The 27175-nt window shown below is 57.5% G+C and overlaps 9 protein-coding genes across 10 annotated transcripts; 4 read left to right on the top strand and 5 right to left on the bottom strand.

Moving 5' to 3' along the window:
• Positions 1 to 376: 376 nt before the first annotated feature.
• On the top strand, positions 377 to 979 carry JDV02_004294 (uncharacterized protein; the record flags this gene model as incomplete). The annotated part of the gene is made up of 1 exon (XM_047985497.1): positions 377 to 979. The coding sequence occupies one exon, from the start codon at positions 377 to 379 to the stop codon at positions 977 to 979; it is 603 nt and encodes a 200-aa protein (XP_047841474.1).
• A 2117-nt stretch (positions 980 to 3096) lies between these two features.
• gms1 (UDP-galactose transporter Gms1) lies at positions 3097 to 6227 on the top strand. The gene is made up of 5 exons (XM_047985496.1): positions 3097 to 3792; positions 3883 to 3912; positions 3968 to 4276; positions 4337 to 5020; positions 5120 to 6227. The coding sequence occupies exons 1-5, from the start codon at positions 3703 to 3705 to the stop codon at positions 5393 to 5395; spliced, it is 1389 nt and encodes a 462-aa protein (XP_047841473.1). The 5' UTR covers positions 3097 to 3702; the 3' UTR covers positions 5396 to 6227.
• Positions 6228 to 6376: 149 nt separating this feature from the next.
• JDV02_004292 (Mannose-1-phosphate guanylyltransferase) lies at positions 6377 to 8700 on the bottom strand. Of its 2 annotated transcripts, XM_047985494.1 has the most exons (3): positions 8134 to 8700; positions 6716 to 7966; positions 6377 to 6633 (listed from the first exon to the last, which is right to left on the bottom strand). In XM_047985494.1, exons 1-3 carry the CDS (start codon positions 8197 to 8199, stop codon positions 6607 to 6609), a joined length of 1344 nt encoding a protein of 447 aa, XP_047841471.1. In that variant the 5' UTR covers positions 8200 to 8700; the 3' UTR covers positions 6377 to 6606. The 2 variants fall into 2 exon arrangements, with proteins under 2 accessions (XP_047841471.1, XP_047841472.1); XM_047985495.1 differs by having other exon boundaries at positions 6716 to 8700.
• A 404-nt stretch (positions 8701 to 9104) lies between these two features.
• On the top strand, positions 9105 to 12937 carry JDV02_004291 (uncharacterized protein). The gene is made up of 3 exons (XM_047985493.1): positions 9105 to 9923; positions 9982 to 11161; positions 11217 to 12937. The coding sequence occupies exons 1-3, from the start codon at positions 9707 to 9709 to the stop codon at positions 12658 to 12660; spliced, it is 2841 nt and encodes a 946-aa protein (XP_047841470.1). The 5' UTR covers positions 9105 to 9706; the 3' UTR covers positions 12661 to 12937.
• On the bottom strand, positions 12812 to 14435 carry JDV02_004290 (uncharacterized protein). Its single transcript, XM_047985492.1, has 2 exons — positions 14180 to 14435; positions 12812 to 13852 (listed from the first exon to the last, which is right to left on the bottom strand). Exons 1-2 carry the CDS (start codon positions 14303 to 14305, stop codon positions 13337 to 13339), a joined length of 642 nt encoding a protein of 213 aa, XP_047841469.1. The 5' UTR covers positions 14306 to 14435; the 3' UTR covers positions 12812 to 13336.
• A 115-nt stretch (positions 14436 to 14550) lies between these two features.
• JDV02_004289 (uncharacterized protein) lies at positions 14551 to 18797 on the bottom strand. The gene is made up of 6 exons (XM_047985491.1): positions 16397 to 18797; positions 16197 to 16343; positions 15705 to 16147; positions 15333 to 15654; positions 15221 to 15269; positions 14551 to 15162 (listed from the first exon to the last, which is right to left on the bottom strand). The coding sequence occupies exons 1-6, from the start codon at positions 16815 to 16817 to the stop codon at positions 14910 to 14912; spliced, it is 1635 nt and encodes a 544-aa protein (XP_047841468.1). The 5' UTR covers positions 16818 to 18797; the 3' UTR covers positions 14551 to 14909.
• A 1798-nt stretch (positions 18798 to 20595) lies between these two features.
• JDV02_004288 (uncharacterized protein) lies at positions 20596 to 22155 on the bottom strand. The gene has a single exon (XM_047985490.1). The coding sequence runs from the start codon at positions 21475 to 21477 to the stop codon at positions 20734 to 20736; it is 744 nt and encodes a 247-aa protein (XP_047841467.1). The 5' UTR covers positions 21478 to 22155; the 3' UTR covers positions 20596 to 20733.
• Positions 22156 to 22440: 285 nt separating this feature from the next.
• Positions 22441 to 23054, top strand: JDV02_004287 (uncharacterized protein; the record flags this gene model as incomplete). The annotated part of the gene is made up of 3 exons (XM_047985489.1): positions 22441 to 22494; positions 22565 to 22707; positions 22757 to 23054. 3 exons carry the CDS (start codon positions 22441 to 22443, stop codon positions 23052 to 23054), a joined length of 495 nt encoding a protein of 164 aa, XP_047841466.1.
• Positions 23055 to 25325: 2271 nt separating this feature from the next.
• Positions 25326 to 26326, bottom strand: JDV02_004286 (uncharacterized protein). Its single transcript, XM_047985488.1, has 3 exons — positions 26237 to 26326; positions 25539 to 26014; positions 25326 to 25354 (listed from the first exon to the last, which is right to left on the bottom strand). The coding sequence occupies exons 2-3, from the start codon at positions 25869 to 25871 to the stop codon at positions 25352 to 25354; spliced, it is 336 nt and encodes a 111-aa protein (XP_047841465.1). The 5' UTR covers positions 25872 to 26014; positions 26237 to 26326; the 3' UTR covers positions 25326 to 25351.
• Between the last annotated feature and the right edge of the window lie 849 nt (positions 26327 to 27175).

The raw sequence follows: 27175 nt of genomic DNA, 5'->3' as shown, positions 1-27175 counted from the left end.
TAGGGACTACGACTGGTTCTGGAAAATTGAGCCAGGAGTAAGCTTTGTCCTCGGTGCATCTGACTCTGACCCCATTGCAAGTCTGGAGGCTTACTGCATACAGGCTCAGTTTGTGCACGACCTTCCGTTTGACATTTTTCGCCTCATGAGAGACCATGGCATCGCTTACGGCTCCAGCCAGGCTGGACCTGACAACACCCACGCCCATAGCACTTCACCACATGTCCACGAGTTCGCCGATGACGCACCGAGCTATTCCCATACTGAGGTCGACGTCTGTTGGCTTTTGGGTGCTGCGTGCCACCAGCATGCTCGTGCAGACAGTGATGAGTTGGGATGTTTCGAGCAGGTGAACGGACATCTGTGGGAGACCGAAATGGAAGCAACGCCTGACAGTGTTGAAGGCATCACTAGCATGTCTACGTCGAATCATGGGCGTCTAGACAGCAGAGCCGTAGCCGAGACGGGCTGTCCCTTCCAGGCGATGGCGTCGTGGCTTTCTGGTCTGTACAAGGGTAGACTCACGCCAGCTTTTGAAATTGGATCTCTGGCCTTTTTGCGTAGTCACGGCCACCAGGTTCTGCTCGACCATCTGGACAAGGCTGACGGCTTGTATCCCGGCGGACCACATGAAACGTCGACGCCGACCATCAGCGCTACGATATTTTTGCCCCAAAAGAGCGTGCTGCGCTTGCGCAAGAGAGAGCGACGATGCCCGAGTCCTCCAGATTCGACGCCCGAGCCGGACATCGACATTGACTTCTTTTCTCTAGGGGGCGGCTCCGGCGCCGGTGCCGCGCACGTCGCCAGCCGGGTGCAGCAGCGCAGAGCCAAGGGCCCAGGCAAGACTATGGCTGACTTGTTTGCTTTTTGGGAACTCGTGGTGCAGGACTTTGTCCGGCAAGGCGGCATGCCGGGTCTCCGATCAGGCAACACGGTCATTGACGAGCGCAACTTTGTCCTTGGGCAGTGGAATTAAGGGATTGGCAGCGGCAATTTTTTGGCAGAAAGCAGACCATGGGACCGGCGGATGGGCGACTATGGAAAAGGGGAGGCCTTGATCTTGGGCTGGCCTAGATTTACACGTAGTCAAGCCGATAGACACGGGCACCACCGTGCCTGACCAATAGAGGAGCATACTTTGCAAGCAACAATACCTAGACATGAGCTAGATTAGATTCCTGTGAGGTAGGCGGGAGCTCTGAGGTTCATCCAGAGGCGATCTGGAGGGGAAGTGTTAGGTCGCGTGTCATGTGTGTTTCGGCTCCGGCGGCAGTTCGGGGCGTCGGCAAACTGCCGGCGTGGTCCTTGTCGAGGACTGTCGAGAACAAGTGAGCGAGCGGTCATCGATGCCAAGCCACATGTCTCAGCGGGCAACCACTGGGAGCAAGTTGGCCCCAACCAACCTCACCTACGTAGACACATTACGTATGTATACTGTACATATGTACTTCGTATGCTTGTATAAACGCATGAGGATTGAGGGGGTGATGAATTGGCAATGGAGGCGGTAGGAGAGGTGAACGAGCCGAAAATTTATACAGAACTACCTATGTACATAATGCGATGGGTTTTGCACGGTAGGTACGTATACTTGGGGCCGACTCTCGAGACGAGTATTTGAGGTGAGCTGATGAGCGTGTCGCCCATGCCCATCTCACACGCTCCGTGTGTCCTTTTTTTTTTTTTTTTTTTTTTTTTGGAAAGTCGGTTGTGTGAGTGTGAGCAGCTACAGTGGGCGTGTCTGTCCTCGGATTACGTAGTGCTCCTTCGTACAAAATAGAGTAGTAGGTAAATCGGGATGCTTGGGCAAAGAAAATATAGTAGAATGTAGCGATGCTTTTAGCTAGCTAGCAGTGAAGAGTTCAGGCACAGGGGGTTGATGATACACGTGCGCCACGCCAACCGGACTTTGGCTCCAACAGCGCCAATCTGCCCGGAAGGACAAGAGTGGAATAAGCCGCCTGTCGCTTGGAGCCGAAGCGTGTGCAGGTAAAGGGGTGCCTTGAGATGCTTGGCAATGCGCCGACTCTTGCTTGTTGACCGGCAGTCAGTTGCCCAGCTTGGATGGGTACCTTGGCACTCCGTACAGTACCTCACATGCGCGGTGTTGAATGTGTGGCTTCCTGGTTATGTGCCTCCCATGAGTGAGCAATCTGTTAGGACACGGCGTGGACGACAAGTCAAAAGGGCGGTGAATGCACGTGCGCGGCGGCGGCGGCGGGTTGACGTTGTGACGTTGGGCGGCGACGCTGGATCGGATCGGGGGTTTGGTGACGATGGAAAGATGGCGGAGCAGGGTGGTGGCGGTGGTTCGCTGATGATTCGGGAGGCCATCGATCGCCAGTGCTTTGCTTCGGTCGTCATCAACAAGCGATTGGAACATTGGAGGGCTCGGATCAGGTATCCGGGGGATCCACTCTTTCGCGGCAATTGCTCCTTCGGTGCCACCAGTGGTTCGCCGTCAGTCCTCCAAGCCATCTGGCGTTGTCAGGCACCGTTTGAATACCCCTGAGACGAGGTTTGAAATCTTCAGGAGTCAACTACCTTAGTAGTAGAACTGTACCTCTGCCCAGTCACAATGTTGCCGCGACTCGGGACTCACTTGAGGCATGCATGGGTGAATCAATGCCTCCAGCGCCCGCCAGGGGGCCGGCGCTTTTCGAGCGGGCGGTGGACACTCCAGCATTGAAGTTCCATGATGTGCCGGGTACCTGAACTGACGCCCGGTGCTGCTCAGAGTCAGTTTGAGAACCTGGGGAATCCACTCCAAGCCCCGCTACATGGGCGGGTGTGCGGATCAGCAGCACAGCTACAGGTAGGTACTACCCGTGAGGTGGCTTGCCGTGGATTCCCCAGGGCGCCCAAGGCAGCTGGAGCTTCTGCCTGGGGCGGTGGGCTGGAACCGGTTTTAGGCTCACCCGCGCGTCAGGCCTGAATCCATCCATCCACGCACCCATGTCGGGACAGTGCCCATCCATTCCACGATCCAACCACGCAGGGCTGCCTGGCAAGCTGGCATCTGGATCCCCCGCCCACCCCCTCCCTCCCACGTCGCCTTGCCTCAGCTGCCGCCGCTGCCATCCTCCCTTGCAGCAAACGGTACTGTGCTGCTGCTCACAACGTTATTTCCAATTTTGTCACCGTCTTTCTTTCTCTCTGTCTGTCCCTTATACTGTCCTCGTTTCGTCACCAACATTTTCCCTCCCTTCCTGTCGTCATCGTCGACGATAGCAACTTTTCCCCCGACTGCCTTTGCGCCCCCGCGATCCCGGTGGACAGGGAATGTCGAATTGAAACGGCTCTTGCTTGACCGGCAAGTTTGCTGTTGCTGCCCCTGTAGATCCTGGCTGCGCATCCTTCTGGCTCCAGGGACGTAGCGGCGCACTCTAGTCGACAACCTCAGGGGAGAAGGAGCGCGCCCATCCACCAACAAACTCTCGACCGACACACGTCGTTCGTCACCGTCACGGTTTTTCTCCCGCTTTCTGCTTGCGCGTGCTGGCAGAACCACTTCCCCACAGGCAGTATCGTCAACAAGCAAGCTGCGCATTGCGGAGGACTTGCCCCTCGAAGTCGACTGGGACGGTCGCGTGTGCACGAGACGCAGGCGCATAACGTCTCGGCCCGTCTCCCTCGCCGCCACCACCACCACAGCTTCCTCATCCCACGTCGACGCCGCGGCGTGGCGACAACACAATCATGGCGATACTCCAGACCACCGCCTCGCGAGGCGGTGGGGGCAAGGCCGGCGGCGCCAAAAGTCTTGGGAGGAATATATCACTGATCACGGTACGCCGCCGCCAGGAGCCTCCTCCTTCTTGTCACTGTGGCGTGCGCAATGACGACCGAATATCCAAAGGCTAACGGCACGCTGTCCAGCTGACGTTTCAAAATTCGGCGCTCATACTGGTAAGGCGCATTCTTCTGCGTCGCTAAGAAGGGTGCGGGAGCTGACTCCGTTTAGATCATGCACTACTCGCGCGTCATGCCGCCGTCTGGCGACCATCGCTACTTTACCTCGACGGCAGTTTTCCTCAACGAGGTCATCAAGCTCGGCGTCGCCCTGACGCTAGCCATATACGAGGCCTCCAAGACTCTCGCACCAAGCACGCCGGCTACGATTCTCTTCGAGCAGATCTACAATGCCGTCTTCTCGGCCGACGGCTGGCAGCTCGCCATGCCGGCGGCTTTCTACACTCTGCAGAACCTGCTGCAGTACGTCGCGGTGGAGAATCTAGACCCGGTGCACTTTCAGGTCTTGTACCAGATCAAGGTACGTTGGATCCAGGCTGGTTGTCGTGTTGTGCGCTGACGAGCGGATCGCGCGGGACAGATCCTCACGACTGCCATCTTCAGCGTCTTCCTCCTGCGGCGCCAGCTTGGCCTTAAGGGCTGGGTCTCGCTCATCATCCTGACATTGGGAGTATCCGTCGTCTCGCTCCCATCATCTGGAACGGCCGTCGACGCGCTCCTCCTTCACGGCATTCCCGACCACTACTTTCCCCGCTCCAAGCACGAGCTCGGCCAGGCCGCAGTCCCGGACCTCTCCATCTCGGACACGCACCTGACGCGGCGCTCTGCCACGTATGAGGGCATCGCCAACGACTTGCCGCCCCCGGACCCGCTCATGAACTATTCGGTCGGCGTCACCGCAGCTGTGGTTGCGGCCGTCGTATCCGGCCTCGCGGGCGTCTACTTCGAGAAGCTCCTCAAGGAGAGCCCCACGCAGGCGAGCGTCTGGGTGCGCAATGTCCAGCTCAGTTTCTACTCGCTCATCGCCGCCTTTTTCGGCGGCGTCATCTGGCAGGACGGCGCGGGCATCCGCGAGCACGGCTTCTTCGAGGGCTACAACGGCGTCGTTTGGGCCGCTGTCGTGCTACAGGCCGCGGGCGGCCTGATTGCCAGCCTCGTTATTCGAGACGCAGACAACATTGTCAAGAACTTTGCCACGAGTATCAGCATCGTCATTAGCTTCGTCGTGAGCGTCTGGGCTTTCAAGTTTACCGTTACCCTACCGGTACGTTCTTTGGAAACGCCCCTGCGCCCCTGCGCCCCCGTTCTTTGGCTCCTGTAATTACAAGTGGCCACGCGCATCATCAACTGACGCGAATGATAGTTCCTTGTCGGCACAGCGCTCGTCCTCGCCGCGACGTACCTGTACAGCGTCCCCGAGCGTAGCCTCCACCGCCCGCCGCCCATGCGCATCGCCAGCTTCGAGAAGCCCGCTATCGAGAAGCTCATCACCCCCGCCTCCACTCCGCGCACGCTCGACCCCCCGCGCCTCAACCTCGACCCCTTTGATGCCAAGGGTCTCGGCGTCACATCGAGCAGGCCCAGCAGCCCCATGCTGGCCCGTCAGAAGAGTAGGACGCACCTCCACCGCGAATCTTGATTGCAACTTCCCGTGCGCCGAGGACGACAACCGAACGAAAAACGGCACACCTTTCTTCCTCCCTCCCATCCCCACCGGTTCGCTTCTCCTTGGTGTCTCGGGCGGCGGGCGACTTGGCATCCGGATCAATGGTTGCCATTTGTCTGACCTGCCTGCTTTTTTCTTCTGGTGCGGAGGCCATCCTCGCTTCTTTTGTGCCTGCGGGTTTACTTTTGCCACGCCTGGATGATGCGACAAATGTGCATGGAAAAGAATAGTAGAATTTAGACGTCCTTTTGCGACTCCCCCCTTATCCTCAGCTCATACCTCCCCCCAAACAACACACATTTCAAGTCACGCGCCCTTTCCCCTAGGCTGGCTAGCCTCTCTCCTTCCTTACTGTTTACATTCGAGAAAGGCTGCATTCAAATCCTGGATGGAGTAAGGGGGTTTTACGAACCCCCCCCCGGAGCGAGGGATTAGGGGAACTTTCTGTGCTTTTGCGTCGGCGCAGCGGGGGAAGACTGTTTTGCAGAGAGTGATTGCATGGATGGATGGATAGATGCGTTGGACCTGCGAGAGGTGAAACAGTCAAATTTTTTTCGTAACGGAGGGGGGCGAACAGGGGACGGCTTGATCTTAGGAAGCAAGAGAAGAGGAAGAGTAGTAGAGAGTGAGCGCGGCTGTGAGCCCAAGCACGTGCTGTCTGTGAGACCAACGAGAGTGGGCGTTGGTGGGAGATACCTAGATGATGGGCGGGCGGAATATAGAAGAAGAACACCGGTCTGTGGCATCGTCCACCGGGAGAGCATGCGTGTATAGAAGCATCATTGGTGATCTGTCTAGTGAAATATTCTCGCCAAATTGTCGCCCGTTAGTATGCAAAACGACGAGGCATTGTGGAGGTGTACGTCCGTGGGAGAGTTGCATGATTTTGCTGCGAAGATTAGCAGAAGCAGCAGAAGCAGCAGAAGCAGCAGAAACAGCAGGAACAGCACGGTGCGTAGATGGAACCCAGTTTTATTCTTCTTCTCATTAGACTATTTTTTGCCAAAACATGACTTGTATCCCCATCACCTTTCTAGTAGCTTAACTTAGGTAGAGGAAATGCCATACTACCGAGATTTACATAGCAGAAAAAGATGCCTTCCAATACCTCACCTGGGTAGGTACTTGCAATCTAGGTAGCGACATTGGTTTACCGAGATGGTCAGGACAAAGTGGCAGTACTTTCACATGATGACCTCGTTGGCAACATCCTAATGATTCCAGGTTAGCTTCACGCCTCGGTCGATGGCAGGAAAACCAATGGCACTGAATCAGCACATGGCGACAACTCACCCGCTTCAACTCCTTGTAGGGCAGGCAGACGCAGTTCTGGACGCGGACCTCGTCGCCAACGCCGCAGTCCTTGCCGAGAATGGTGATGCTCTGGACCTTGACGCCGTTCTTGATGATGCTCGTCGAGTGGCTGTTGACGGGCGTGGGGGTACCCTCGACGCGGGCCCATGCGCCAACGCGGCTACCCCATCCGATAATTGAGTAGAGTACGCAGGCGTCGTGCTTGATATCCGAGTCCTCGAGCACGATGCTCTCCTTGATGCGCGCGCCGGCGCCGACGGTGACGCGCGGGCCGATGCTGACGTTGGGGCCTAGCTTGGCCGTTGGGTGAACCTGCGCCGTAGGGTGGATGAAGACGGGAGGGACGATGTTGGCGCTCGGCTTGGCGAGCTCGTCGCTCTCCGACTGCCACGCCTGTTGCAGGTACAACGCGTTGGCGGGCACGGCGGACCCAGCCGTCTTGATCTGGCGCCAAAAGTCCTTGGTCTCGTAGACGTAGAACTGCTTGCTGTCGGCCATGTCGCCGAGGGTATCCTGCTCAAGCCGAATGACCTCGTTCTTGCGCTCCTCTTCCTCATCGTCATTGGTGGCTCCCGCAGCGGGCATATTGTACGTCTCGAGGTTGTCGGATGATGGGTACGACAGGAGGCGGGCGGGGCGGTCGAGGCGGCGCTTGATAGCGGAGCGGATGGAGGGGAAGATGGCCTCGGTGGAAAAGAGGTAGACGCCGCAGTTGATGAGGTTGCTGATATGAGACTCGGGCTTCTCTACGTAGTGTAGGACGCGGCGGGTATGTGCGTCGGAGACGATGCAGCCGAAGTTGGAAGCGGCGTCGTCGCTCACACGGGTGCCAAGGATGACGGCCTCGGCGTCGCGCTCAACGGAGAGCTTTAGCATCTCGGCGAGGGGAAAGGAGCAGCAGACGTCGGCGTTAAGGACAAAGAGCCGGTCGGGCCGGCCTTTGAGAATGGCATCGCGGAAGTGATAGAGGCCGCCGGCGGTGCCTAGGGCCTGGTACTCGCGCAGGTAGCGAATGGTAATGGAGGGAAACTCCTTGGCCGAGTCCTTGATGAAGTCGCGGAAGACGGACTCGTCGTAGTAGCCGATTATGTACACCTCCTGGATAACGGGAACGCGGGCGACGGACGACAGGCAGTGCCAGATGATGGGGTGGCCGGCCACTTCGAACAACGGCTTGGGGAGGTCGAGCGAGAGAGGACGAAAGCGGGTGCCGCGTGAAGGGCCACCGACCTGCGGTAGACGAGTCATTAGCGGTTACGCTCTCACGAAGTTGACGATGTCACCACTCGGCCTAGCGGTCCTAAGGCGATTGGAGGTCGTCATGTGTTCGCTCAACGCATTGGGCGAAGCGCGCCAGATTTGTTGAAGCCCAGATCCTGCGGCTGACGGGAGCTTACTAGAATGACGGCCTTGGTCGCGCCCTGCTCCTTCGAGCGGTGCGCCATGGGCACCTGCAGGGACATGGTGGTGATGATGGAGTGGAGGGGTATTTGGCGGGCGCGGCGTGGCTGTTTGGCGAAGGCGTCTGCGAGGCCTATAGTTGGAGCAACGGCTTGATGTATGTCACAGTCGAACTGCTGCCACAGGTGGGCTCAGCAACAAGGCTCTGTCTGGTGCTGTTGCTGTCGCCGATGTTGCTGTCGGTGTCGTGCTCTCCTTTCCTCGAGTCCGTCGTCGTGGGGCCAAGCTGTCACGTTAGGTAATGCTCCTGGGCTAGCTGGTGTGGTGCGGGGTGCGAGATGAGCCTTGGGCTTTGCGCGTTGCCAGGGGGTTAGAGTTCCGGAACGCCGCCACTTGAAGATGAGGGCGGGTTTGTTATGCGATTAAGCGAGTCTCGGGCCGTAGCCGCGCGCTAGGAGCTTGGGTGGCTCACCGAGAAGCTCACCGGACAGGCCTGAGTCATTGACACTGGGCAGCCTGAAGCACCTCTGCTGCGCATTTGTGCAGGTAGTCTTGCTGAGCTGAATCATGCGTGCCGATAAGGGAGATAGTGCCACGAGGAGACATGCAGGTAGATGCCGCTGACCCAGCGTACCTACCTACATACGAAATATGCACTGTCGTATTGCCCAAGCACTAACTTTACTAGGATATTTATGCTTCGTACCCAGTAGGTGTCCTCCATCCCATCCCATGGATGTTTAGTGTTCCATGTATAGCCGCCGAGGGCCTGGCAATCGGTCAAAGCCAACAAGGGGTAGCGACAACATTTGCTTTGGACACTGCACCTGGTGCAAAGAGGTTGTGCCTGGCAGTTGGCTCCAGCTGCCATGCCATTGCACGCCACGCGCCGCCCCTGGAGCCCCCCAGCCACCCATTTTGGGACCCGCCCAGGCCTGCAGAGATACACTCACTCAACTCCTGGCAACATTAATTGCCGTTAACGAGCCATCTCTGCTTCATCTTCTAAGCGCCACGTCTGCGCTTGCTATTTACGATTGAGCAGCGGCAATCCGTCTTGGAAGACTGGGCTTCTCAACCCTCCAGATTTGCACCACGAGGGTGTCTCCAGTGAGGCGGCCCGGCCCGCAGCTGTCAGGCTCCCTACCAGTTGTTATCCAGCTGCCGTGTTACTCCGTGGCTCAGGGGGCCCAACTGGCCGGACAGCCAACAGCTAAACTACCTTAGGTATTGGGGCAGCCGGCACTTCATCTGCCTCTCCATATCTACCTCCCAACTCTCTTCTCTTTTGACCACAACACTTCCCTTCTCTCTCCTCGTCCTGTGGCACCTGTACTATTCCTTCTCTTAAGATTTGCGAGCTCGCGAGTGTCAGCGGATACCCTGTTGTTTTGTCCTTCACACCTCTCTCGCCAAGCTTGCTCAAGCCAACCCCTGTATCCGCCTTGGCCAGACGCAAGCTTCGCAGCATACCACACAACCCGCCAGACTCCCGTCGGGAGCTCTCCCTAATCCCTAAGCGCCGACTTCATCTCATTTGCAGCAACTTTACATCTTTCATGCACCAAAATGTCTCGTTCCTCCCAAGCAAGAAGGCGGGAATCGCGCCTGGTTGCCCGGCCCATCAAACCAGACCCCGAGTGGTCGCACCCTGCTGCGAGGGTTGATATGGACAGCGAGACGCTTCAGAATGGCCAGAACGACTCTGATGAGGACATGAACGACGAAACTTCGACCCAAGCCTTTCACCGCCCATCGACGGGTCGCCTTGGTCGCTCCGACGCACGTAAGTAGCACAGGCAGGCATGTTTGCGCAGACGGAGGACATTGCTGACCTTCAACAGCGCCGCCTAGTGAGCCGGTCACGGAGACGACTGAGCCGGTCTTGCAGCAGATCAGGTCGGTAAGCCACGCAGTGCTTAACAGTCCCACCGCAAACGTGGAAGAGAGCTTTTTCCATGATTCTTTCCAGGACATCGGCAAGAAGCTAAAGGAGTGCAACGACACTCTGGGAGAGCTTCAGCAACTGGGCGTTTCTCATGATGTGCAACTTCCTGAGCTCGTCCTTGTGGGTGATCAGTCGGCTGGCAAATCCAGTCTCATGTCCGGCCTTGCCAACCTCGACTTGCCTCGAAGCGAGGGAACCTGCACACGCTGCCCTTTGCACATACGCGTCTCTCGCAACAGCGACTGGTCATGCCGAGTCTGGCTGCGTAAGGAATATTCCTACCAGCCTCCCGATCACGGTGGCATCAATGAGACAGACGTGACCGATGCGGATCCATTCTTCCCTTGGATCAAGATGCCGTCCACATCTATCCTGGAGTTCAAGACTATGCATGACAAGAATGATATCGAGGACGTTCTGCGCTGGGCGCAGATTGCGATTCTCAACGATGGAAAACCTCATGGGCTGTTCATCCCAGGCTCGGGCGGCGTTGCCGTAAACATGTCCATCGACAAGGCAGCTGAGGAGACGACGGCCAAGTTCTCACCCAACGTCGTCGCGCTCGAGATCAAGGGGCCTGACTTGCCCGATCTTTCGTTTTACGACATGCCTGGAATCTTTCAGAATCCAGCTGACGCACGAGACGACTACCTGGTCAATGTGGTGCGCAACCTGTCGCGCGCGTACATTACGCACCCGTCAGCCATCATCCTCTGTTCCATGCCCATGAACACGGATGCCGAGAACTCGTCGACATTCGGACTGATCCGACGTCTCGGAGCCACATCACGCACGATTGGTGTCCTCACAAAGGCTGATCTTCTCTCAGACACTGGTCATTCTCAGTGGTTGGAGATAATGAAGGGCCAGACGCACCACACTGGACTGGGCTACTTCATCACCTCTCGACCTCAGGGGAAGAACTTGGAGGATTTGAAGAAGTGGGAAGAGCGAGTATTTCAAGACCAGTCGTTCGACCGTTGGCCCGAGACCTTCAAAGAATTTTCGGACCGCTGTGGTGTAGAAAAGCTGAAGGCGTTTTTATCGGAACGGCTTGGCGAAGACTTCGCAAAAAGGTGCGCAACTGAAAATGACCACTCTTACCCATTTGACACTGCTAACATTTTGTAGCTTGCCAAATATCAAGTCCAAGGTCAAAAAGCATCTGAGAGAGATCGAGAGCAAGCTTGCCAAGCTCCCAGAGCTGCCGCAAAATGTCGAGCTCGAGGTTCAGACCGCGCTGCTGACCTTTGGCGACAGCGCGCGCGCCAAAATGGACGAATTCATCCGCCACTTTGGCCCATTGCCGTTCAACTTTCGCAACTGCCTGCTTGAGATCAAACCCAAGTTCATCCTCAAGGATCGATCCGATATCCCCGTGCTGGAAATCTCCGACGACGAATCGGACAGCGCGTCGGTAGCACAGCAGACTCCGTCGAAGCGGTCCGCGCCGACGCAGATGGTCACCCCTGCCAAAAGGCGGGCAGATGCGGCAATGATGAACGGCAGTTTCAGCAATGGCAGCGTCAAACCCGAAGAGACTGCGCCTCAACCACAACCCGGCGCTCCGACCGGCGGTCATCCAGCTCTTGCAAGACGCGCTGTCATTGCAGAGCCGTTCAACAAGTTTGACAAGGTTGGTCGCGGGTTCCGCACAATTCGCAGGGTGCGGGAGGAGATTCAGGAGAAGACCAAGGCTGGAATGCCTGGTCTCATCTCAGATGAGGTCTATGATGATCTTGTGCGGGAGGCTATCAAACCTTGGCAAGGGCCGACTCGACTCTTCCTGGAGGAGACAATGAAGGATCTTCGGTCGAAACTCGACAAGACGCTGAGCCAAGCCCTCGACAGCCTCAAGGAAAGAACAATTTTCAATCAGGCGAAAGCTGCCGTGCATTCATGCCTGGCGGAGAACAGCGCCAAGACAAAGCACGAGCTGCTCCAGCTTTACGCGGACGAGTGCGAGCGTCTCATGACCTTCAACGAGGATGCTTTCCGACAGTACCGAGAGTATGAGCAGATTTCCCTTACGAGATTCCGCCACAAGATGCGAATGGAGGCACAGGTAGAACGTACGCGCCCGCTGCTGGAGTGGGCGGAGATGACGGAGGAAAATCGCCTCCTGGACCATAAGCGGCGTGAGAAGGAGCTGCTCAAGCTCGGACCCGACCAGTTTGCACGGGAGATTGAGGTCGTTGCGTACGTTAGGGGGTACTATCGACTGGCAGCCTTGCGCTTCGCGGACGCGGTGTCTCAGCGAATCCTTTGTCGCATGATCCCGGAGATCCGACGCAAGCTGCCGTCTTACCTTGAGGATAAGCTGGGCCTGCGCGGCCCGTGCTCGCAGAGTGTCTATGAGAGGCTTATGGAGGAGAACGAGCAGACTGCAAACAACCGCGAGATGCTGAAGAGCGAGAGAGAGAAGTTTGGCAAAGCGCTCGCGAGTATTGAGCTGCTGGAGTCGGGCGCCCGCGGCGGTGACAACGCTGTGGACGTGATGGATGTGGAAGAGAGCACCCAGCCCATGTCAGTGTCTCACGATGTCAACACTGACGCGCACGAAGGCGAAGCTTAAGCACACGCGGCCCGTTTGGTGGTGTATGATACGGGGGTTTGGTACAGGGTCGTGTGGATGAATGGGCGTTGGTGTGTCTAGCGCCGATGGTAAAGCACAGGGATATGAGTGCGTAGGTAGTCAGTCACGAGGGTTGCGAACTTCAGCTGTGCCTCTTTCACGGGGCTGCTATATGCACTCACGAGGGTGAGTGATGGACGTAAGTAGGCCCCTAGATAGATGCCAAGGACGCGAGCGGCACACTGTCATGTGTGTGTCGTTGTATACATGAGCCGACAGAACCATTGTCAATCACCCCCGTGCTTTCAAACCCAGGGATCGCGTACCCTCCTAAGACGGGTCACGACATGTGAGCGGAGGTATCACGGCAAATGCCGGCCACATAAGAGCCGTTTGAATGTCCGCCGTTTGGACTGCGAAGTACCGTTTGGCCAATCCATAGCTGTCACCACCTGCTGCCATGAGACAGGCAGAGCCCAGTTTTCCACAGTCACTCAACGTGACAGCAAAAACAATACTTTGCCTGAGGCTGTCTCCACGCCCAGTTCCCTACTAGTAGCCCCTTGTCCAGCCCCCCTTCCCCCCAACAACGTTAACTTTGACCTGGACGCTTCACCTTGGCCCCCTTCGCTCCTCGTCTGTCTCATCCGTCCATCCATCCATCCATCCATCCATCCTACTCCTCCCGCAGCACCTCCCAATGGCCCCTAATCACCTCCGCCACCACCCCGTGATCCTCAAAGTCCTTGAGCCCACTCACCACCACCACCGCCACCACGCCCTCCACGCCCCTGACCCTCAGCGGCACGCCCCCGCCGTGAATCGCGTACTTGCCCGCGCCCTCCGGCCCGAGCGCGTACTTTGCCGCAAACGCAGCCTCGCCGCCCGCGTCCTTGAACTTGCGCCCCATGAGCCAGCTGCTCACGCCGAAGCGCAGCACCGCCGCGCGCTTGCGCGCCACCCACGTGCCGTTGTCGGCCGTGATGCCCGGGCCCGTGGCGGACTGATAGAGCGGCGTGTGAGGGTTGGAGGCGAGGCTGATGGAGATGAGCGCCGGACGGGACGGCGAGGACTGGGCGAAGGGGAGGAGCCGCGCGTGCAGCAGGTGGCCCAGTTCCCAGGCGTCCGAGGCGGTGAAGGAGCTGAGGGTGAAGCCCTCGCCGCCGGCGTCTGCGGCGATGAGGTCGTTGAGCTACACAGGGCGTTTTTCAAGTCGACCGCGTCAGCCACCACTGTATATGAGCCGTGGAGGAACGCACAAACGATGATGATTTTGCTTCTCTCCATGCTGGCTGTGAAATTGAAAGGGAGATGGTTGAGTGAAGAGGGAAGAAGAATACGATACTTGCAATCCCATCCTCCGGAGCCGGCCCGTCGCCGGCTTCGGTTGGCCCGGCTTTGCGGGGAAGGGGGGGCAAACAGCTGACCGAGGCGCCGATGTTGGTTCAGCATGGCCGCACGCCTGTTGCCTCCGAAGACACGGCGAAGATGCCGGCTGCGTCACGCTTCACTCACTCACCTCAGCAGGCGGCCGCTCAATCGGCACAGGCTCCTTCTCGTCCCCGTGCTGGCTCCTCGTCGCCGCAAGCACAGCCTCGAGGCCGTACCCGTCAGGAAATTTGCGCTGCCACACTCCCTGAGGCATCTTTGTATACTGTATTCCTTCGAGGTAAACGTTCAAGAAAGTTGCGAGTAAAGGAGCGATGTGTCGTTCTTGTTTTTGTTTTTTCGCTCCTTCTTCCCATTCATGCGGAGACCGACGAGTTTTACGGGCCCTCCTCGCTGGACTACAAACGAGGCTTTGCCTCACGCGGAGAGGCTCACCCTAGAAGTAACGTCGCGCCCCCATTTTTATTCATCGGAGGATGGGAGGAGGAGGGTCCACTAGTGGCGGGTGGGCGCCTCATTGGAACGCTATTACACAACGAAGCTGTCGCGGCGGCCATGAGGCGAGCTGACGTCTACGTTACATATCGCCGATGGGACCAGATGCGGTGTAGGGCGTCTCAACAAGGCAGCTCGAGTTGAAACCACCGCTGCCATTGCGTTTGGTATCGCTCGTTGTCACCATGACCATTAGAGAGCTCTCAGTCCGGACTGCAGACCGGTTGACCAGAGTGAACTAGTATTAAGTATTGATACGTACCCGCTTGCTTCCCGTCACCATCCGGGCGCGTTGTGAGTGATCCATTGCTGTGGAGCCGCATCAGCGGCGTCCCTCAGTCTTCATGGATTCATCAACTCGCCGATCAGGCCTTCTTCTCCGACACGGTCTCCTCGTGAAGAGCCGTGAGATGTGCCTCCTTCTCCACCTGCTCGAGGTCAATGTGCGGCACGGCATCGTCGCCGTCGAAAATGCGTGCAATCTCCTCCAGTGTCGGGCCTTTGGTCTCAATGTAGAAGAAGTACACGAAAATGAGCTCGCAAAAGTCCCAGAGCGTGTAGAACAGCATGAAGTTCCAGTGTTTGGGCAGGTTGTCCCACGCAAGCTTGTTGGTTTGGCTGCAGCTGGGTTAGCAAGTCGGCTATCTTACAAATAGAGACTTTGGGGGGAACTGACTTTCCGACGGCAAGCACAGCCTGGACCGTAATGTTGAGAATAACAAGACCTTTGTCTCGGAGTCAGTACACGCATTTTCAAGCGCAACGGCTCGCTTGCAGCTTCGACATACCCTTGGCACGCATGTGGAAGGGGAGAACCTCGAGCGCGTATGCAACCAACAGGCCGGAGAAGCCAATGTCGTAAAAGACGCCAAAGAGCCAGACAAACGCAATCTGGGCGTATCCAGACCCCGTATTGCTGTAAACGGTGGTGCCATCGGCACCCGCGTGTCCAGAATTCTCATAGACAGCGCCAGTAATAGTCCAGCAGATGAAGGCGACCACCATGCCAGAGATAGCCGTCATAAACAGCGGTCGGCGACCAACCTTGTCAACAAGCAGGGCGGCTCCGCAGGAAATGAGCAGATCCATGATTGTTTTACCAGCAGTCAACTGAGGCGAGTCAGTACGGAGTAAGCATCGTGAACGGGACTGCAACTCACAGCCAGCTTCTTGTTTTGCTCTTTGATACCCGCACCCTCGTAGATGATGTCAATGTAGTTGGAAAACAGCGCATTGCCTGAATACTGCGAGATGATGCCCAGGGAAATGACAATCGCCAGCCTCCACCTATTGCCTTTGGTCTTAAAAAAGTCGAGGTAGCTAGTAGCCGTCTTGTTGTTGCGGTCTGACTCAATGGTCTGCTTGATCTCCCGGTACTCGAACGGCACGGTGGCGTTGTTCGGGTCGCCACCTCCGTGGTGCTTGACTAGCATAGCAAGAGCCTCGTCGGACCGATCCTTGTGCACGAGGAATCGTGGGGACTCGGGCACCCACCAGATGCCAGCTAGTTGGAGAAGCGACGGGGCAGCCTGGAGGAAGGTGATGGAGCGCCACGACCAGTCGCTAGGGATTGACGCGGTGCCCCAGCCAATTACAGACACGACTGGACACTGTCAGTGGTGTCAATTGTAATATGAAGATATATGACTTACGCAGAGACCCGAGATTCCAGAGACAGTTATACACAGTCGTCAGAGGGCCACGATGTTGCGGGTGGCAGATCTCGGTCAGGAGCATGGGGGAGCAGATTTGTGACAGCGAGTTGCCAAAGCCGAGGATGAAACGCCCGCCGATGTACACTACGCTTTGTTCAGCTTGCGGAAACAACAACTCCAGGTCATCATCGACTTACTTCCGTAGTTCTTGGCAAAGGCCGTGATGCAGGAACCGACAACCATAATGATGCAGCCAACCATAATGGTTGGCTTTCGTCCCAGGATGTCGGCCATGTATGGTGAGAAGAGGTACGAGATGATGGAGCCAATGTTATACATGTTGATGAGGATACCAAGCTTGTTGGCATCGGCATACTCGGGGAAGAATTTCTTCCAGTAGTCCATCTGCTGGGATGTGTTCTGCAGCATGCCATCGAAACCGGTGGTGGCTGATCCGATCAAGAGGAAGATGCTGAGGAAGTAGAGCTTACGCAGATGCGGCTCCTTGTACCAGGTGACGCGCTCAAACTTGGGCGCCTCTGCGCGCGCAATGTCGATGTTCTCCTCGACATTGGACTGCACGAGGTGCTTGACACCGCCGGGTTTGAAGTTGACCATGATGACGGGCTGTTGATCGTCCTCACCTATTGATAGCGCTCTCTAATGGTTTGGGAAGGCGGGGGGATCAACGAGTTCCCTTGGAGAAACGGCGGAGACCAGCTCGGGGCGAACTGAGCGGCGGGGATGAGGCGGCCTGCCAGTTCAGAAGATCGTCAGACGGCGGAGACCCACGACGTCTTATATGCCCCAGGCAGTGGGCAGCGTTGAAGGCCATAGTTAATTGTTCTGAGGGCTGTTAGCAAAGATTCGATGTATTGAGACAGGGAATGGCCACTAATTGGGATTCATCCCTGTCTCACCCCCGGACAGGATAAAGTCGAGGGGGGGGGCCCCGTCACTGGCTGCGAAGAAGCTAGCGGCTGTGGCTTTCGGAGAGACGGAAAGGAAGCGCGAGAGGCTCGATCGAGGAGCTGACCACGGGGTTGACGAGGCCGGCCTAGACTTCAAGCAGGAGGGTGGACAGACCGGAAAGGCGGGAAGGGGACCCACGGCAGCTTGCGGCTTCTATGTGCCCGCGAGTGGCCCAAAGTCAGCGATATGTGGTTAGGGTCACGTCGCCGTCACGCAGCCCTGCTAGTCTAGCTCTGGGCGTCGGCCGTGAAAGTGGCCAGCCAGCCAGTTCCAAGTAAAGCAGATTGAACATGCAACTGTATCGTGTTTGCCAAACGCGTTGGCAGCCTCGTGTCAGCCAACTCGCTAGAATGCCCGCGGTCATATGCTGGTCGGTTGCTGGCGTCCAGATCGCCCATGACCTCGCAAAAGCCATCAGCCCATTTGCACGCCTATCCACGCCATGTGCTTTGGCAAAGGCAGTAAGCATATTAGCCGGCGAGCGAGGATAGCGGGAACGGAGGGCATTTGGAGTAGTCTTGGCCGGAGCCAGGGCAAGGGCAGGGTAGAGCAGGAGGGTCGAAGAGAGGGCGCTAAAGAAGGGAGAATCCGGGGGGTCTCCGAGACGAGTGATGGAAAGTTGGGGTAAATCAGGGCGGGCAGAGTCCCCATGGGGGTGGCTGGTGACTTCCAGCATTCGACTGTGCGCATTCTGAACAACGCGCTGTTCTCCATGGACAGGGTGAACTCGTGACTTAAAATTTCTTGTTCGGCCACTTTTGCGTCTTGGAAGGGGTACGTATTTGGCAGCGAATGCGGGTCGCATGTGGAAACCTCGAGCGGCGGCGTGGGGGGGAAGGCATCGAACTCCGAAGTGAAAACACAGGGCATCTCCAGCTTGAAGTTGGGAAACCAAAGCCAGAGCGTGGCCACGACGCCGGGCGATGTCGCCGGCCGCCGTCCTACCCAAACGATGCATCGTTGCCATGACAAGTCGCATTCACGTTGCGTTGGTCGGACACGAGAGATTTTGGCCGTGCATACCAGCAAGGTCGATAGCCCGTGATGCCGGCAGTGGGAGAGGCGGCGTCAAATCAGGCAGAATGCGATCTCAACGAGCCGTGCCTTGCCGGCGCCCTGGAGATTTTAGCCACCCGTCTCCAATCACCAGGGGTATGGCATCCCGCGTTGTGCAGAAAGGGCAGCCAGGCAAGGCAGCGTGCGACTCGTCGGCGCTTTAGCCACTCCTGCTGCGGGTGGCGAGGGACGTCGGAGACAGGGTCTTCGTGGCAATCGACAGTCGAGTCGGCCAGCGCGATATTAACCGCCTGCCGGCCCTGTGAACGGATGAAAGCGTGACAGTGCCTGGCTGGCGAGCAGCGCGCCTCCAGCTGAGGCGTGTACTATCAAGACACGATCTAGTCGTAGAGGCTTGCTGCAGCTGGCAGTTGTGTTGTCGCCTGTGTGCGCTGCATGCGGCACAAGGTGCAAGGCGCAAGGCGCGAGGCTTCGACCGGATGTCAGGGCCGTCGACTCATGGCAAAGGGACTATCGTGGCGTCTCGGCGTCGAGGTGTGCTCCGAGATGGTGCCGATGTCGAGGCGCGCCAAAGCTGATGGATGGTCAGGATGCATCCATTCAGCTGCCACTTCCACCAGACGTGAAGAACGTCTGCGTGCCACTTGCGCCCGCGCCTGCCTGCGGCACAGATACAATGGACGAACCAAACGGGCAAGAGCCAAGGACGACTTCGTACAGTCAGCACCAAGGACGCAGGACGGCAGGAAACTCATTGTCCAGCATCGGACGTTCCTGCCTGCGGGGCTGCCCACACGACGGCTACTGCTGACACTGCGTGATGTACAGTATATGTCACTAGGTACCTTACTCCCGTACCGTCCTTTGCGAGCCTAACGGGCAAGGAATGCCCCTCGAGTCTACCTTATTTGCTGGAGCTCCCCTACCCCTGGGCGTTGTCCCCCGCAATCCGGAGACAAAACGCCCTCCTGCCCTGGCGCTTCGTCGGGCCGTCGAGCCGCCACCACCTCCAATGGCGCTCATGTTCCGTGGGAGAGAGAGACGACCGAAACCACGTACGAAGTACTTCGTACCTGTTGCCTCGAATCGACGGTGGTTCGTCAGTCCAGATTCCAAGGCCCAGCAATGGAATTCAAGCCTCTGCACTCGCCCTTGCACACCTCGGCGGATTTCGGCACCCGCATCCTCTCCAATTTCGCGTGTCTCTTCGCATCCGCGAGCTCTCCATCTCGTGCACGCTGCATCTTAACGTCTCCGGCGTCGGGGAGTGGGATACACGACTTCGTCTAGTGCTAGCAACAGAGCGGGATTGTATTTCGGAAGCGTGAGATAGGTAAGCACACTGTAAGATATACCAGGTCTGCGAGTTGTCACGATACACACAAGGCTACCATGCCAGACTTCTTCATCTACCCGCGGATGATGGATATAGACGGATTTGCTACGACATCTCGATCAAGGTTGTGAAGAGCCGCAATCGGTACCATTACAGCGGCGAGGACGGTCTACGGATCATTCACATCTATCAATCTAGGCCGGACAAATTCAACGCAAGACCTTGACTGCCCTAGGAAGTATGTGGTCGCTACGAAGCGTCGTGTACTCAGATCACCATTTGGTCCCGACCACAACCGAGGTGTGACTGAACAAACACATGCATCAGCTTACTTCTCATGGCCCAAAGCTCTATGAGACATGTAATGGACGTCAGGAGGAGGGAAGAAAGCCATGGATATACTAGCTCCAGAGGTCCTGCAATTGGCGACTTGGACCAAAGTTTGAGCGGAAACCGCAGCGCCCTTGACAGACTAGCACTTCAGCGGATTCCGCCACTACCAAGTCCATCAGCCGCGGCCACATAGTGAACGAGAGCCAGTAGCGGGGGGGCGAGGATCTAGTTATCCCTAGGGGTTCACGGAACTTGTATGGTTGGGGCTTGTCCTTGCATGCATTGCCATTGCGCTCTCTCTTGTCCTTCTGGCGAACCTTGCAGGCCTTAGATGGCAAGTGGATCTGGTCATCCCTGAACAATCACAGAAAACACCATATTTCTTAACAAAGCAGCAGGAGCGGAGCGGCAGACGCGAAGACAAAAGTACTGATCCGGGAGATCATTATCACAAGCCAGCAATCACGGGCCTCATCTTCTGTGCCAACATCCACGGGTAACTTTATTGTAGCCATGGCGATGTAGAGACCACGTCAGTAGCATTTCGACTGATTCCAAAGTCTGCTGGAGAGACAACCCGTGGAAGCATCTACTTTCTGCAGCGTGGCACAGGGTCGGCAATGTAAGGCCATCTGACACCGGCTACCCGAGAGCCTGTTGAGATTTCGTCCAACGCGGCGTACCTAAGTAGCCACCAGCGCGTAACTTCTGTATCTTCGCCTCGCTCAGAGAATTTCGCTCATGATAAGTCTTGATTAAATTTACGTAAAGTAAGAAGGCCAAGAATATTTTTGGTTCTGTACATGAAAGTGCATGAGGTGACATAGAGGTTGCCTTCTAACATCGCGAGGTACCGCCGCCGGTGTCCCAGTTCCGCTAGGGGATATATGCAGTCGGCGCGCGCGGACTTTGACCCCGAGCAATATTGGTGGGCTTTATATAGACTGTCGGCTCTGCACCAGACCCTGAAGTAGTGTTCGCCGTACTGGTGTTCGCGACTGTGAGAGTGATGGTGTTGTAGACAGTGGCAACGGTTGTTGAAGCGGTCAGAGGGGGGCAAACAACCACCGGCGTTGTAGTTGCGACTTGAGGTAGCGGTTGAGGTGTGACATTGGCAGCTGGCGGCCCGGCAGGCACAGGAGGATTTGGTATGGGCACCGGTGCCTGCTGTTGTGCCTCTGGCATTGGTGCGGCCTTTGTGGCGACGGGCTGGACCTCTTGCGACGGTGGAGGTTGCGGTTGGACAATGACTGTGGTAACAGGACTTGCGGGAGTGACCGTGGTTTGTTGGGTCAAATACACCAGAGAGCATGATGCGATTACAGACTCCTTCACGGTAACAGTTTGGGTCTCCGACACCAACTGCGTGACAGTTGCGCTTGCGTTAACGGTGATGGTCTGGGGAGCAACGGCCGAAGGGGTGGCGGTGACGGTGCTGTACACAGTGACGGTTGGTGTCTGGATGTTCTGTTGCGTCACTGTGAATGTGACTGTCGTGCGCGGTGACCCCAGCGGCGGCGGGCATGGGCAGCACTCAGGTTCAGCTCGCGCCAAGCGACCGACGCGCGCCTCGGATAGGGCCGCCACGACCAAAATGGCGAAGATGAAGCGACCGAGCATGATTGTAACCTATGGTGCGAGTGAACAATTGGGTGCGACACTTTCGTAGTAACGAGTGAATAGAGGCTCCAGCATTGGGCCGCTGAGGAAGATGATGTGGGAGCGAGTGATAACTATCAACGAAGCATGTCAAAGATCGCCAGGCAAGGACAGGCAGGACCCTTTTATCCATGTAAGCAGTACCCTTCGAGGGAGCAAGCGCGAAGAAATAATAGAGAACCATAAGCGTGGCGAGATCAGTATGGAAACAATATCCAGGAGGCGAGTACTTCGTACCCTTTGTTCCAAATGCCAAGGGAGAGGTACACCGGCAGGCATGGGAGCAGGACAGGTCTTCATAGCTACCCGGGACATGATGACTCCATGTAGTATCCTGGAGATGGTTTCAAGCCGTCAAGGGCAGAGCCAGGGAGGGAGGGGGCCGGTATATTCAAGGGGGCATCGCCTGGGGCCGACTCCAGCTCCTAAGGAGGCAGCGGGCGGATCCATTGAGTGGAACAAGTGTTCATCCAAGATGGCATCAAGGGACCCCGCAGCGCCGAGTCATGGAGCGGCATAGTCGGCAGGAAAGGCGTAGGCGTAGGAAAAGAAAGGGCCTGGTGTGAGAATCAGCATTGATGTCAAATCGGTTCCTGAACTGCGCCCGTGGCATCAAGGCAATTGCGAGGGCCTGCGCCCACGGTGCTTGATCGCCCTTACAGGACGGGTACCTGATACGGTCCGTGGTTTATCCGGCCACGGGTTCGAAGCCAATTTCGACCCACCAGCTTCCGCCCCTCCAAGTCACGAGCTCCGAACGCGAACCACCACCAGCGCTCCAAGTGACGACATTTCTTGTCAGCGGCTCAGACACGCGTCGGCACCGCTGTACCGGACGAGCATGGTACAGAATCTCTAAAATCACACGTCGGGCGAAGCTCCTCCATTCAGTTACTGCTGCTGCGGCGCTGCCACCGACCCGGGATGGGCATCTGCCAGTCCTGCCTCGGGAGGCGCGACAAGGATGACTATGATGAAGTGAGTCGAAGTCGCAGATTTTGGCTCTCGTGATCGGCCACCGGACGTGTGCGCTGATGACTCGTGACAGAACGAAGAAGGCAGGCTGCTGTACGAGGATGGCAACGGCATGCAGTACGGCAGCTTCGGTGACCCAGCATTGGGCGGCGACGAGACGATAGAGGCGCAGCGAGAGAATGAAGCTCTACAAAGAGTTGTTGCGAAGACGTCCAAGTTGGTGACCTCTCCCGGTTGGAGTTCTGCGCGTGACTAACAGGCCCAGCAACATGGTTGATGTTTTCGAGATTGCGCCTCAGACTTCTTCAAATCGGGGCACCAACTCGACACCATTTGCATACGCCGGTCAAGGAGCCCGGGTGGCGCGATACCAGCATTTAGTCTCCAAGCTTAATGCTGATGAAGACGCTGACATGTCCGGCATCAAGGTTGACTGGCTGGCGGAGGACGACACGGTCGAGTCGCAGAGCAACCGGCCCGCGAGTATCAAAACGCTCGAGGACGACAATGGCGGTGGTCCCCTCGTTGGAACCTTCGCGGATGCTGCTGCAGCCATGAAGTAAACCATCGGGCCTGAAACGGACGCACGGCCCCACGGCCGCACGCCCGGTACTGGACCCGTCAGCGCCGCGGCTTCGTGCGAGCATTGGCTCCCGGGCGCGACTCTCCACGGGAATATCTCGTCAGTAGAAGCTCATGAGATTCGACGGACGTACACGCTGGACAACTCTTTCCTTTTTCCTGATACCCAAGGTGATCGCACCGGGAGGAGCGCCGAGATATCTCGTCTGCGACAAGAAACTTTCCTGTCTTGCCAGCAGACCGCCGCGCTGTGCGGGTCTCCTTCAGCTTCCTCTCACCCTTGTCCGTTTCAGTGGGATATTCAAGAGATTTTATTTCTGTGCGCATGACCAAAGCACTTGTACAAACAGACTCAGAAACACACCAATGGAATTGCAGATATTCACCTGCGCGAGGCCCCCCCCAACGGGCCCCATAAGGACTAACCTTTCGGTATTGGGCGGGTCTTATTCCGGGTCGTCGTCCTTTGCTGAGTTTTTTTTTCTGGTCCTTGTTGCCGTTTTGCCAACCAAAGTCATAAGCGACAACAGGGTTGGGAGCGACCGGGACCAGTTCTTCACCGCAAAAATGCCCATTGAGCGTCAGACACGTGCGCAGCGTGCTAGTGGAATGCGTTAGCTGCCAGGATGGTCGTCAGGTCTACCGTCGGAAACGCCTCTAGCCTGTGGTTTCTCCGGCTTCGGCTCGCACCGCTGCCCTAGTTCCGTGGCCCCAGCGGGGGGTGGGCTGACAAGGATCTTGCCGCAGGCTGCCCCAAGCCTTCGGGACCGCCATCGTGTTGCGTCTTTTGGCTGACAGCAAACGTGTCAAAGCCGTAAATAACCCAGGCACCGTCGAACGGGGCGAACTGCCAGGCCGTTAGGTCATGTCTCCCCGAAAGAAGGCCAGCTCCTCATGCGCTGCCAAGGATACTCGTCCAGTCCCAATGACCTCATTTAAACGCTAGATGGACCGGCCCGCGGCGAGAAAGACCAGCAACGAACGTCCACCAGCGCCGACGGCTCCACCCCACCGACAGGCACCTCGCCGCAGCACCTCCCGCTCGCTTGCGTCCTGCGTTTGTCACGGTACCCAGGCTGCATTTGGGTAACCACGGTCAGGCTGCCATCGGATTGACGTATGAAGACGAGGAGCGTTAGGGCGTTACGCCCTCCAGATCGATGTTCCCAGCCTGGCGGCGCGCCTTCCCCGGTCTGCCCGCTTGTTCGGCAGAGACGGGCAACTGGGCTGACGCAGACAGGCCACAACCCCGATAAGCGAATCCAACGCTCCATCAGGGGAGGACACAGTGCAGCTGCTGCACCATCAAACCCCAGGCACCTCTGTAGTGGCCGCTCTGGGACCAGGCGGGCAGACCGGGATGCTGGCACGCCATGGCTGCGTTGACTGGCCCTGGCCACAGTCGACGCCCGCAGAGTTCGTTGTTCAGCAGAGCGCCAGGGCTGCTCCCAGGGTTAACCGCAGAAACTGGCACGAAGCTACAGAGCAATTACCCAAGGTAGGCATGTTATGCTAGAATGTACGCCCGATCCCGGCTCCCAACGAGGTGAGTAGTCAACGCGGGACTCGCAGGTGACCGCACCTCGCCTCAGTCACGTTCTTCCTTTGCCATGCACAGCCCTTGGTCACTCGCACAATGACCCACAGGCAAGAGTTATTGCCCACACATTGACGTTCCAACAAGCACAAGCCAAGAGCGCCAGTCTCGAGGGCAGCAGGCGGTTGAGGGTGCCATGATGCACCGATCCATTAGGCGCTGTTTAGCATGCCTGTGTACTAAGGTAGGTAGGTACCTAAGCAAGTGAGGTAGGTGAGGTAAGTTATTACCAGGTATCCATCAGAGATGCAAAGGAGTGCTCGCCGTTCTACATGGGATCCGCGCCGAGACAAATCTCCAGGGTCGTAAGTTAAACAATAAGCGAAACAAAAGCGCCGGCGATTTTTCCTGTTTTTTTTGTGCACCCTTCCGCAGTTATGGCTTCTGTGCCTCTCTTCCTTCGCCCCCCTCGTCCCTCTCTTCCGCCTTCTTCGAGCCATTTTGGCGAAACGCCGGCTCACTTCCAGAAGAGCCACCCCTGCCCTGTTGCTGCCCTGTGGAACAGACTTTTTCTCCCACCTTGAAGAGGAGCGAGATGCTTTCCGGCCGATCCTGCGGCATTGCGGCCTTGGTTCCCCGTTCTATCGCGTCGGACAATCTATTGTTACTGTTGTCGTCGTTGTCGTCTCGTCATGGCGTTTCGCAAATGCAACAAGCCTCTCCCGCCGGCCCCCGGTCTTCTCACTAGAGCAAGGCGTCCGAGTTAGCCACGGCTCGTCGTGCCCGGACGGGAACTGGCACTGCCTGCCTCCCCCCATCTCAATCCTTGGCCCCCATCAATGATGCTGCCCCTCCCCCTCTTCCCCTTGCGTCTTTCTACATCGTTCCCGTTCTCCGTTGCCAATGAGGGTGGCGGGGTAATTCGTACCTGTCCAAGCGATTGTAGCCTGTGGTCGTGCTCCTCGCGCATACGATAGATCTGGCCCAGCACGTCTTGCATCTCACCACATGTGCGCTCGATGGTGGCATTGCGGTTGCCTTCGCGCTGCCAGCGCTGTACGTCCCGAGACATCTTGTCGTACCGCCTCTGCTTCTTCTCGGTGTCGTGACAGAGCTTACACACGTCCGACTCGACTCTTGTCTCGTAGACGAGCTTGAGCCCACACGTTTCGCCCATCCGGTACTCCTTGTTGCACTGCTGACGGAAGTGGCCCCATCGCCAGTACCCGCAGCTCCAGCGCGTCTGGTCGAAATAACACATGGCGGTCGCCGCGAACGTGTCGGCCGCAGGGCGGCGGCGCGGCTGACAGTGAACGGACCGAGGAGTCAGAGAGTGGAGGGCGGGAAGGAGGAAAAGGAAGAGAGAGCCTGCTGTGCTTCCTGCCGCTGCCGCTGCCGCTGCCGCTGCAGTGCAAAGCGGCCAAGGTCGTCAGCCACTGAAGCCGTGCCGACGGAGTGCCCCCTGGACTCCGTCGTCTGCCAACTGGGGCCACATTTCCGTCCCTCTCGCCGCGGGTCAGGAGGTAGCAGCCGCCGCCGCCGCCGCTTCCCACTGGGGAGGGAGAGGGAGGGGGGCCCCGTCTCAAGCACTCACAATCTTTCTGGCCGTTGCGAGCCACCACTTACTTACAGGGCCTTTGAAGATGGTGTATTAGCGTCCGGGGCCGTCAATCGAAGAGCCGGCGGCGGGTGGCGACAGAAACGCCGGGTGCGGCGGTTTGCCTTGGGATGCTTCGAGATTGCCGGTCGCTTGTGGCTCCGCAGGCACTGGCGATGTTGGCCTCTCCCAATGGACTCCGGGAAGACAGTCTTGCTCGCCTGTAGGTATGTGCTCGGTGGATTCCTCAACTCCATGGCCATCCGTGCTGGGGATACACAAGCTAACTTATACCTGTCTGACCACAGCCCAATTTTCCGTCTCGACACTTGCCTCATGCTCGCCTCGACATCCCACGCGCCTGATACATAGCACACCTATGTACGTACAGTACTAAGTAGCTACCTTTCCTGCTTTACGTGCCGCACATACGCACGTACATAAGGTAGACGCACACATGTGTACATGGCTTCCACCTATCCGCAGCGGGACCAACGAACACTCTGCCTCACACGGGCCAACGTCGTCATTATCGGGTTGTTCCCTGCGGGATAAAGAGGCTTCGATGCGAGGGATTGGGTATCCGTACCTCGCCCTGCCCCATACTTTTGCTGCCATCTTTCCATCATCATCATGCAGAGACGCTCACACCCACGCCCCCATAGGGGTAAGGCACCAGCGACACCCCCCTCACTACCTGGCCCCTGCTCTGCGGCGAGCGGTGCCTAGCACGTTCCTGGCTGGGTTGGGAACGCGGAGGGGGGCGGGTGGTGGGGGAAGGGGGTCACAGCACCGGACAAGGCCAGCCGGGGGGGTTCTCACTCTCTCTGACAGACTCTTGTGTGCGAAAAGCAAGTTCCTGCAGTGCCGGCACATCCAGACCAGGAGCGCCTTTCTCGCGTAAGCCGTGGACTTTCTACAGGGCTTTCGTTGCGCCTCATATTTGGCCCATTGGCGGGTCAAGTGCA

The sequence above is a fragment of the Purpureocillium takamizusanense genome, chromosome 3 (genome assembly GCF_022605165.1).
Source record: "Purpureocillium takamizusanense chromosome 3, complete sequence".
NCBI classification, from domain to species: domain Eukaryota; kingdom Fungi; phylum Ascomycota; class Sordariomycetes; order Hypocreales; family Ophiocordycipitaceae; genus Purpureocillium; species Purpureocillium takamizusanense.
The sequence above is the reverse complement of the archived record's forward strand: the minus strand, read 5'-3'. Positions and strand labels throughout refer to the sequence as shown.